General features: G+C 41.6%; 1 protein-coding gene and 1 non-coding gene across 2 annotated transcripts; one reads left to right on the top strand and one right to left on the bottom strand.

Annotated features, from left to right (window-relative positions):
* The first annotated feature begins 614 nt into the window (after positions 1–614).
* On the top strand, positions 615–1,187 carry LOC140805040 (uncharacterized). The gene has a single exon (XM_073161228.1). It carries the CDS (start codon positions 615–617, stop codon positions 1,185–1,187), a length of 573 nt encoding a protein of 190 aa, XP_073017329.1.
* Positions 1,188–10,154: 8,967 nt separating this feature from the next.
* LOC140815020 (small nucleolar RNA R71) lies at positions 10,155–10,260 on the bottom strand. The gene has a single exon (XR_012114240.1). It is a non-coding gene; the product is annotated as a small nucleolar RNA R71 (small nucleolar RNA).
* Positions 10,261–11,522: the final 1,262 nt, after the last annotated feature.

Genomic DNA, 11,522 nt, shown 5'->3' on the forward strand with positions numbered 1-11,522 from the left:
ATGGAATCAAGCTCAACCCGGCCAAGTGTATCTTTGGCGTGAAGAGTGGCAAATTTTTGGGCTTTATAGTGATAGACTGGGGAATTAAGGTGAATCAGGTGAAGGTTAAGTCTGTATTATGCATGCTATCTCCCCGATCTGTCAAAGGGGTGCAAAAGCTGATCGGGAGGATTGCTTCTCTCTCTCTCGATTTATATCCCAGTCAGCACACAAAAGTTACCTTTTTTTCCAAGTCCTAAGGAAGGCCCGAAAATTTGTATGGATTGAGAAATGTGAGCAAGCCTTTCAGGATTTGAAGAGTCATCTTCCAGAACTTCTTGTACTGGTAAAACCGGAGCCCGGGGAGAAATTGTATGTTTACTTATCTACTACAAAGTATGTTGTTAGCTCAGTACTGATAAATGAAGAAGGCTCTGATCAGAGGACTGTCTATTATGTCAGCCATGCTCTAAGAGGGCCCGAGCTTCGGTACAGTGAAGTAGAGAAGATAACTTTGGCTTTGGTTATGACTGCTAGGAAGCTACAGCCATATATCATGTCACTGCTAGGAAGCTACAGCCATATTCTTGTCACATCAGTTCATAGTGCTCACCAGTAGTTCTTTGGGGAGGACTATGACTCACTCAGAGGTATCCGGGCAGATGATCAAGTGGACAGTGGAGTTGGGGGAATATGATATTGAGTATAAGCTCCGGGTTGCTATCAAAAAACAAGCCTTATCAGATTTTTTATCCGAGATGGTTCAGCCCGATGAAGAAGAAGTGTGGAGAGTTTTTGTGGATGAGGCTTCTAGCCTTGCTGGATGTGGAGTCGGGGTTGTGGTAATAACTCCTCTTGGAGAGAAGATTAAGCTGGCATTGAGAATTGACTCATCGGTCACTAAAAATGAGGCAGAGTATGAAGCTGTTCTCGCCGGCATCCGAGCTGCCCGAGAAGTTGGAGCTTCCCAGATTATTTTTTACTCTGATTCACAGCTGATCACTCAGCAGATAAAAAGTGTTTATGAAGCTAAGAATGACATGATGCTTAAATATTTACAGCTCATAAAAGCCCAGTCAGAAATTTTTGTGGATTGGAGTATTGAACAAATACCCCGGGAAGAGAATGAGGAGGCAGATGCTTTAGTAAAGATGGCAGCATCTTTATCAAAAGTCAATACCTGGGAAGTACTGCATGTTTCCCGTTAGTCTTATCTACAGAAGAAAAAACAATGCAGGCATCTGGGATTCCTGGATGACACCTTTAATCAAATTCATTGAAAGCAATGAGTTACCTGAAGACAAAGCCCAGGCCCAGAAGTTATAGAGAAAAGCTCCCATGTTTGTTCTCTTAAATAATATATTGTACAGGAGATCATTTCAGGGACCCTTCTTGAAGTGTTTATCTGCGGGGGAGGTGGATTATGTCCTCCGGGAGATTCATGAAGGATGTTGTGGTGAGTATCTCGGACGAATATCTCTGACCCGGAAAACAATCCTTGCTGGATTCTGGTGGCCAACTATTAGCTAGGACTCTACTCCAATAATACGAGATTGTGAGGGTTGTCAACCTCACTCAAATTTTCAGCACAGTCCGGCCACTCCCATGAAGCCCTACTTGGCATCTTGTCCTTTGATCAATGTGGTATGGACATTGTCGACCCTTTTCTAATTTCTCGGGCCAAAAATAAATTCTTACTCGTGGCTGTGGATTATTTTTCTAAGTGGGTAGAAGCTGAGCCCTTGGCCAAAATCACTGAAAAGGAAGTCTTAAAGTTTCCGTGGAAGAACATAGTATGCCGATTTGGAGTCCTCAGAAGACTAATCTCAGACAACGGGAGACAATTTCAGGGAAGAAAGATTACATCTTGGTGCCAGGAGATGAAGATCACTCAGTCTTCAACCTTTGTTGCCTATCCTCAAGCTAATGGCTAGAAAGAAGTTGTAGATAGAATTATCGTGCAAGCCTTTAAAACTAGGTTGGAGGGCAAAGGTAAAGACTGGATGGAAGATTTGCCCAATGTTCTCTGGGCATAAATAATTACTCCCCGGGCACCTACTCAGGAAAATCCTTTCAATCTGGTGTATGGTTCTGAAGCCGTTCTTCCAGTTGAATTCGGACAATCTTCTTCCTGGGTAGTATCTTACCCGGACAATAATGATCAAAGTCGGGCAGTGGAATTGGACCTTGTAGAAGAGAAGAGAGATCAAGCATTAATTCGAATGGAAGCATATAGATTCCGGGTTATGAAGTCAAATAACAAAAAGTCCGAATCCGAGACTTCCAAGTAGGAGATCTGGTTATGAAAAAAGTTAATCCAGTGGGAGATGTGGGAAAATTGGAAGCTCGGTGGGAAGGACCTTATAAAATAACCCGGAAAGTTATCTCGGTAGCTTTTTATCTTGAAAATGCTCAAGAACATGCTCTCAAAAGACCTTGGAATGTTTTTCATTTAAAGAAGTATTATGTTTGACAGATGTAATTATTTGTTTGAAGGTATAATGAAAGGTCTATTCACATAGAGAAATATTGTATGATTGTTATATTTGGATCCGGGAGGTACGAAGCCCCGGTTATTTATAAGCCCAGGGCACTACACCCTGGCTCGGGGTACCACACCTCGACCATTCTCAAGTCCCGGGACATGCTCCCCGGCCCAAGGCCTCGTACCTTGGTTATTTAATAAGCACAGGGCACTACACTCTGGCTTGGAGCACAACACCTCAATCATTCTCAAGTCCCGGGACATGCTCTCCGGCCCAAGACCCCGTGCCTTGGTTATTTAATAAGCCCAGGGCACTACACCTTGGCTCGGGACACCACACCTCGATCATTCTCAAGTAACGGGACATGCTCCCCGGCCCAAGGCCTCGTACCTTGGTTATTTAATAAGCTCAGGGCACTATACCCTGGATCGGGCACCACACCTCGACCATTCTCAAGTCCCGGGACATGCTCCCTGACCCAAGGCCCTATACCTTGGTTATTTAATAAGCTCGGGGCACTACACCCTGGCTCGGGACACCACACCTCGACCATTCTCAAGTCTCGGGACATGCTCCCCGGCCCAAGGCCCCGTACCTTGGTTATTTAATAAGCCCAGGGCACTACACCCTGGCTCGGGACACCACACCTCGATCATTCTCAAGTCTCGGGACATGCTCCTCGGCCCAAGGCCTCGTACCTTGGTTATTCAATAAGCCAGGACACTAAACCCTGGCTCGGGGCACCACACCTCGACCATTCTCAAGTCCTGGGACATGTTTTCCGGCCAAAGACTTCGTACGTTGGCTATTTAATAAAGCCCAAGGCACTACACCCGGGTCGGGGCACCACACCTCGACCATTCCTAATTCCCGGGAGATGCACCCCTAGCTCGGGGTTCTGCACTCTGGTTATTCATACAATACGACGAATATTATTCGGGTTTAGGGTTTATCATCCCGATTACTTACTAAGGTTCCCGGCTAACTCTCAACACCTATAATTTTTTGTGATCATTCATACACAAGCAGTTCTATTATTCAGGTTTTTAAGATAAATTGAAGACATTATTAAAAGGCAATAGATGAAATAAATGGAGTTTCATTAAATAAAAAGCCCGAAGGCAGGAATTACAAGAAAGAGTAAAGAAAAATTACAACCCTACTCTACGTCCATCTGCTCGGACCCTGGCTAGTCTCCTTCTTCCTCAGAGTCTTCCTTCTCCTCCTCACCATCCTTTGAGAGTGATTCAATGGCCTATCTAAAATCAGGAAAATTTGTCTTATCCTGGGGTAGGAGCCAGGCTTCTTTAAATTGCGACCGGCATTTGTAAAAACCTATCTCGAAGAGAGGATAAGCCCGATCTTTGACTGACGCCTTGAATTTGGGAGATGAGAGTAAGGTGGTCTGGAATTGTTCCCTGTTTTGCTCAAATTCAGTCAGGGCATTCTCAGCTTTATTGGCCCGGGACATCTGCTCATCCATGCCCTCCATCAAAGATTTGTTCTTTCCTACAAGGGTCTCTTCCCTAATAAGGCCTTCGATCATGGCACCTTGAGCCTTGGCCAAATCTGCCTGGGCCAATTCCACAGAAGCACGGAGGACGGCCACCTCTTCTCCATGAGCACCCTTAACCCGGGCAAGCTCGACTTGTAGTTGCTCGTGGAGCTCTTGAAGAACCCGAGTTTGGTTATTCTTTTTAGTGGCCGCCGCATCCACCTCCTCAAAAGCTGACACCAGCATGTGCATGCCCTGTTTCAAAAAAGGATTAAAAAAAAGAAGAGAAAAAAAGGAGACAGGGAGACTTACAGATAAGAGATGGTTCGAACCGTCGATAAATTTGGCAGCCGACCGGAAGCTCTTCAAAAAAGCCTCCTCAACAAGAATGATCATCTGCTTAGGGAGTTGAACTTCGATTGGAGTAGAGCCTGTCGAAAAAATACTAGACAGGGTGGGCTGTTCAGTCAGGAGAGGATCTTGGAGAGGCTCTTGAGTAGACTGATGGTGGGGAGAAGTAGTCGATTGGTTACACGGGAGGTACCTTGGCCTCCTTCTGGGTCATCTTCCACCAGTATCAGCTCGGGGCTTGTAGAAGCCTTTCACTTCCTCTGGATAAGAGGAACATGGTCTTCAGAGGTTGAGGATTCCACCATGGGCTCCTCCCGACCCTCTTCAGTATATGACCTGACTGTGTCTTTTGCCCGGGCCATCTCCTCTTCGGCTTGCCTCTTCTTCTCCTCAACCGCAGCCTTCCGAGCTGCTATCCTCTTCTCCTTTACTGCCCTCTCAGCCTCCCACTTCTTCAAAAAAGGCCTCCTTCATCTTATATGCATAAAGAGAAAAAAGGGTTAATATGAGTTACAAATATAAACAAAAGGTAAAATGTTGAAGATACAGAAGAAAGAAGAATTACCTGGTTGAGAGCCCGAGCACTCAACCCATAGGCACACAAGTTGTCATCAGAAATAAGGGTGGAGGAGGAGTATTTACGGTCCTCTACCAATTTCTGACTTGAAGGGATAACACCAGTAAGACAAGGGAGGGGACCTGAGAGTTGAATAAAAAAGAATCGTCCTTTCCATCCCTTCTGAGATGAAGGGATGTTACCGTTGAACTGGACATTTAATCGGGCAGTCAGGGATAAGGCATTATCCCCGAGCCTGCAAGAGAAGAAGTAGTAGAGGATGAGGGGGTTGATGATAAAATTGTTCATTTTGAAGAGGACATAGGCCGAGACCATAATCCTGAAGGAGTTGGGGTGAAGTTGGTTAATAGGCACCCCAAAAAACTTGGCGACCTCGATGTACAAAGAAGAGAGGGGGAACCGGAGACCATTTCTAAGTTGGCCTCGGAAGAATGTAGTGTAGCCCGGGATAGGGTTGTCTGCCCTATCAGAGGGGCCATGAATCAAAATGGAAAGGTTCGAAGGGATATAACCCAGGACTCGGAGTTCCTCGTCCGCCCCCGAGATCAAGATGCTACTCATTGAGGAGAACCAAGGAACCCCCGGGGCCTCGGAAGCAGGAGCGTCAGAAGCCCGGGCTTTGCCTTTACCCTTGCTCTTTTTTAGAGATTAGGAGAGGCCCGAGGAAGTGGGTTTTGAAGAAGATGGTTTGGTTTGATGGGCTGAGGCTTTTTTGGAAACTTGGGTAGAAATTCGACGGTGAGGGGGAGATGGGGGTGAATCAGAGCGCAGCGCGGTGAACTCATCAATAGGCGAGCCTCGCGCATTGGCCCCTGAAGTGGAGGAGGTTGAATCAGACATGATTTAAGTAATAAGAGAATAAACTTGCGTGTTTTGTGGAGAAAAGTGGGTGTTGTGCGAACGGAAAAGATGACCCTGATGGGAAATCGCCGGAGTAGGAGAGAACTGGCACGTCGGAGAGTCGAGGGAAAAATGGCAAGAGTTTGGGCAAGATTTTGAATTTGTGAAGTGATTTTAAAAATCTGGTTTGCTACTATATATAGGGGTGGAGAGTTAATCTCCACCGTGGATATGAAAGAATCGGACGATCGAGATTGATCTTGGAAGTTTTGCAGGTATGTGAAATGACGTGCACGGATATCGGAACATGTCAGACTTATCTGGTTCTTGGAATAAGGAATGTTTCCGACCATTGGAATACTAGGTCATGCATAATTGTGACACTGTATTAATTGCCCATGAACACTTAGCGGCATTTATTTAAAGTCCAGGAGACATGAGGCTCCGGTACATTATTAGAGTTGAAAGACCGGGAGATATGAGGTCCCGGTATCTTATTCAAGGCCTGGGAGATGTGAGGCCCAGTATCTCGTCCCATATCTGGATATTTGAAGCCCCCGATGCTCGTATAATTTTGTGATAATTATCTTTCTCTGAAGTCCAAATATGACTGATCAGGACAGCGAGTAAAGACTCTAGCTCGACTATTTTTAGGATGGGTGGTGATACCCCCATAAAGATCCGGGTCATGGATGACCCGGGTTGATTAATTAGAAAGCACAGATTACAGCCAATATACCAGTTATTCTCCTCATCAGCCGAGCATTTCTTCTCTTCCGAGGCAATCAAGAGCCCGGGCCATCATTACGAGCTCCTGAGTACTCTATACCCGGGCTGTCTCGAGAATCGCACCACACTCGAGTGGGATTGATATGGGCAATCTTATCTGTCAGAACAACATGGGTTTGGCGTGTGAAAAGAGTCATAATAGAGTATGGGCAGCCGACTTGTTATACTTAGCAGGTGGCACTGAAAACTAGGTAATGATGAGATTTACTACTATAAATAGCAGATATACTTCTCATTTAAGGATTCATGATTTTCGAACTCTTAAGCATACACATATACTCTCACATATATTGCTTGTGTTCTTTATTTTTCCAACCTGCTGACTTTAGCATTGGAGTGGCTACGCCGGACATTCCTCCGGCGCCCATTCACGAGTTCATTTCATTGTTTGCAGGTGTTTTTGAAGCCATTATACCTACTCAAATTTCCTAAACACTAAAATATTATTATTATCCGGTGGACTACCCGCGTATCTCACACCCGATTCTCCTGGATTGCATCAATTATAATATTAATTCAAATGCTAAAAGCTACCTTTGATGAATTGAAGTACAATAGTGAGTCTCTATGCACATGATACAAATATGATGTTATTTGTTAAGATAGTCTAGATCTACATATACTATGATGCCTCCAATTTATTGGATTATCACGTTTTTTTTTGGATTATCACGTTTTTTTACCCATTTCATTTGTCGAGAATCCAAAGAATATATGTTCATATTATAGGGAGAGAGATAGGCGGATACAATTCTATATGGGGAGATCATCATATTTCTCATGTCCTCAATATTATTTGATGAATTGAGTCATGGTAAAATTTTAAAAAAAATTCCTTATAAGTTGATTTATTTTAAATTTTGGTTATTGAAATAGTCAAAATTTGCTATTATTACACTAAGTTCATGTCTTTGCACGTTTACTCAGTTCTCCGACGAAAAAAACTAATTAAAAGTAAATAAATTTTGGACATGAAATTTATAACACAAAGATCAATTTATAACACAAAGATCAATTTTTTTGGCGGCTTTAAATACATAAACCTGAAATATAGTAACTCACATGGTATTTGGGATTTTTTTCCCCCGAGCCACTCATATTTGTACGAGTGTCAAAGATTTATTATCTCTTTTACATGGGATGAAATTTTGGACAAAACCTAAAAAATGTAATGGTTTAATTTCATCTACTGTTTTAAAAACCGGACGAGATCGATCATCAGTTCGACCGAAAATCCGTCACGAGTCTGATCTAAAATACCCCAAAAGACCGTTTTAGCGATCAAAACAGATTTAAACCCGTCAAAAACCGGTCGAACCGACTATGAACTAGAAAACTTGTTTTTCTATTTTTTATTTTTTTAAAAGAAATTTTTTAAATATTAAATTTTATATTTTGTTATATATATATACATAATTATTTAGAATTTTGACTTCATTAAAAATATTATTTTAATGATAATATAATTTATTTAATTTATGGTTTTTCTAAAAAAATATATAACTATAATTAATATTTTGAATATATGTGTATAGTTATTTTGTTTTTAAAATTTGGTAAATATATTTTTTGGTATATTTGATAGAGGTGGATTTGACGTGTTTTTGCGTATCATGTTGTGTCACATTGTGTTGCATTTATCATTTAGATTTCATGCATATTGTGTTATTTTAGCATAATTTATGTTTCTTGTTACTCATGAGTTTAAGTGGTGAAAATGCAGGTGAGTCGAGAATAAAAAGAAAATTTAAAGAAAAAATTCGAAAGCAATCCGCCCGGGCGCACATTGCCATCCGCCCGGGCGCTCCAAGGTGATAAAAATTCGACATCTGTGCAAGTCATCCGCCCGGGCGGAAACTTATGTCCGCCCGGGCGCATCAAAGAAAATGAAAATACTGAATCTACGAAAGTCATCCGCCTGGGCGGAAACTTATGTCCGCCCGGCGTACATGTATTTTTGGAAAAAATTATGGACGATTCCTTATCTTAATTCTGAATGGAGAGGATATGGAAGGGGGTAGAGGCACGAAAAGGGAGGTATTCAGACTTCATTGGAGAGCCGCCGCAAGCTTTGGAGATAATTTTGTGCTTGGATTGAAGATTTGAAGATTTCCGAGCATCGCTCTACGTGTTTTTCGTCAATTCTAGTATTTCTAATCTAGTTTTTATCATTTAAACTTAGTGTTGTTTATTTCGAACATGAATTCGAGTAGCTAACTTTACATATTTGTTGGGATTTAAGGGGATCCTACCCCGAACTTTGATTTGAATTAATTCACATTTCGATAGTTGCGTTATTCTTGATTATACTACTGTTTTATCGCGTCGTTAGAGCGTAGCTAACTTAAACAACGTTTTTTATATCGCAAGTGAGTTCGAGAGAATAACTTGTGATAGGAACGAGTAGTACAATCCGTTGATCTACAATTTACATAGATATATGAAATTGGATATGAGCCAATAGTCATAGTCCTAAGGGTCGAAAACTACGGGATTTCACAAATCGACATGTAATTCACTCTTGATAAATAATTAAAGACATTTAATTACTTTATTGAGTAGAATTAGTTTGGCATAGCTCGAGAGAGTGTGTTCAATTGAATATGAAATCATGTCGGAAACATAAAATCAATATCGAACGAATTAATAAATTAACAAGGGGTAGGTGAACCGATATTCCCAAAAAATTTATTTCTCTTTGAATTTTAAATCAACCATTTTATATATTCTATTTCATTATTCAATTCTTTGATAATTTTATTTGCGTGTTTATTTGATCATAGTAGTAATAAAAGAACCAATCAATTTTCATTGTTAAAGATTTAATAATTAAAAATAATAATTGTCAAACACAGTCTCCAGTGGAACGATACTCGTACTCATGTACATTATACTATTACTTGACATCGTGCACTTGCGATTAATTTTTTAGCACACAAAATCATATTTTTATTGAGGATTCTACGGTGCAAGTTTTGCTCGGTCAAGTTTTTGGCGCCGTAATCGGGGACTGTTAATTCACAATTTTATTTTTAGTTATTTTTTTAGCATTGTTTCATTTTTATTAAATTAATACTCCATATTCTGTTACAGAAATCTTGTACAGTGCATGCCAAAGTCACTTGATGTGGAGCTTGAGCAGTTCGACCCTGAAATTGAAAGAACTTTCCGCAGGAAAAGACAACAGCAGAGACTGAAAGAACTGATGGAGAGGCACGAGAACGATCGTGAGGAGGAACATCGTGAAGATAGACATGTTGAGATGCCATGCCACATACCAATGCTAGAGTATGCCCAGCCTTCTTTGGATGGTGCACGCCCTAGCATTGTGAGGCCTATTGTGCGGGCAAATCACTTCGAAATCAAGCCAGCTATAATTCAGATGATTCAGAACACAGTCCAATTTGGAGGATCTGCAGCAGATGACACACGCACATCGGAGATTTTCTTTAAATATGCGATACTTTTAAATTTAATGGAGCATCTGATGATGCTGTTAGGCTGCGTTTATTTCCTTTCTCTTTACCTGATAAAGCTAAAGCATGGTTAAACTGTTTACCTGTAGGTTCGATCACTACATGGGAGGACATGGCGAAATCATTTATCATTAAATACTTTCCTCTATCTAAGACCATGAAGCTGCGGGCAGACATCACCACATTTGCTCAATTCGACCAGGAGTCTTTATATGAGGCATGGGAACGCTTCAAAGATTTGTTAAGAAGATGTCCTCATCACGAACTTCCACTTGGGTTAGTCGTTCAAACCTTTTATTATGGCTTGCTTACTCCTATGATAGATGCTGCTGCATGTGGAAAACTATTGAGGAAGACTGCTGGAGAGGGATATGAGCTGTTGGAGGATATGGCTGCTGGCAGCTATCATCCTCAATCTGAAAGGACAACCAGCGGAGAAGTGCACGAGTCCACCAGGTAACTGACCTTTATGCTATTACTGCACAACTTGATGTGTTGAACAGGAAACTAGATGGCTTGAACATGGGTGGCACAGCTATGCGTCTTCAAGAGATATTCTGTGAAAAGTGTGGAGGTGAACATTATGTTAAGGACTGTCAAGATGGAAATCCCTTTTATGTGCCAAAAGGGGCACCAGTGAATCAAGTGGGAGTCCAAAACCGTCCAAGGAATGATCCGTACTCCAACACATATAATCCTGGATGGAGGCAACATCCCAACTTCTCATGGGGTGGTCAAAACAGTTAGAATCGACCACAAGGAGGACAACCATACGGGAAACAACCGATGTACAGATCTGATCCTCCTAGAGAAGAAAAGTCCAATTTGGAGCAGATGATGTCTAAGTTCATCTCATCTACCGAAACTAGACTCCAAAATCAAGATGCATCGATAAAGGGGCTAGGAATCAGATTGGACAGTTAGCAAAGATGATAGCAAGTAGAGAGCCAGGCACCTTGCCAAGCAACATCGAGACCAATCCAAAAGAGCAAGTGAAGTCCATTGAGTTGAAGAGTGGAAAAATTTTAGAGCCAAGAGAAAAAGAAAAAAATCAAGTGTCGGATGAACCGACTGAGACATCTAAAGGTAAGTCTTCTAACTCTACACCAGCACTCACTGCACAATCTAAAATTATTATTCCTCCACCTTTCCCTGCAGCACTGAAAAAGCAAAACTAGATGCACAATTCGGTAAGTTTCTTGAGGTATTCAACAAATTGCATATCAATATTATTTTTGCCGATGCTTTGATGCAAATGCCTAGTTATGCTAAATTTTTGAAAGACATATTAGCTAACAAGAGGAAGTTGGAGGATCACATGACGGTGAATTTAACAGAAAATTGCTTTGCTTTGGTGTAAAACAAAATCCCACCGAAACTAAAAGATCCAAGGAGTTTTTCTATTCCTTGCATGATTGGTGATGTTGTTTTTCACAAGGCTTTATGTGATCTTGGTGAAAGTATTAATCTTATGCCCTTATCTGTATTTAGGAAGCTCGGATTAGGAGAACCTAAACCAACAAGGATGT

This window comes from Primulina eburnea, chromosome 1 (genome assembly GCF_022965805.1).
Source record: "Primulina eburnea isolate SZY01 chromosome 1, ASM2296580v1, whole genome shotgun sequence".
Lineage (NCBI taxonomy): Eukaryota > Viridiplantae > Streptophyta > Magnoliopsida > Lamiales > Gesneriaceae > Primulina > Primulina eburnea.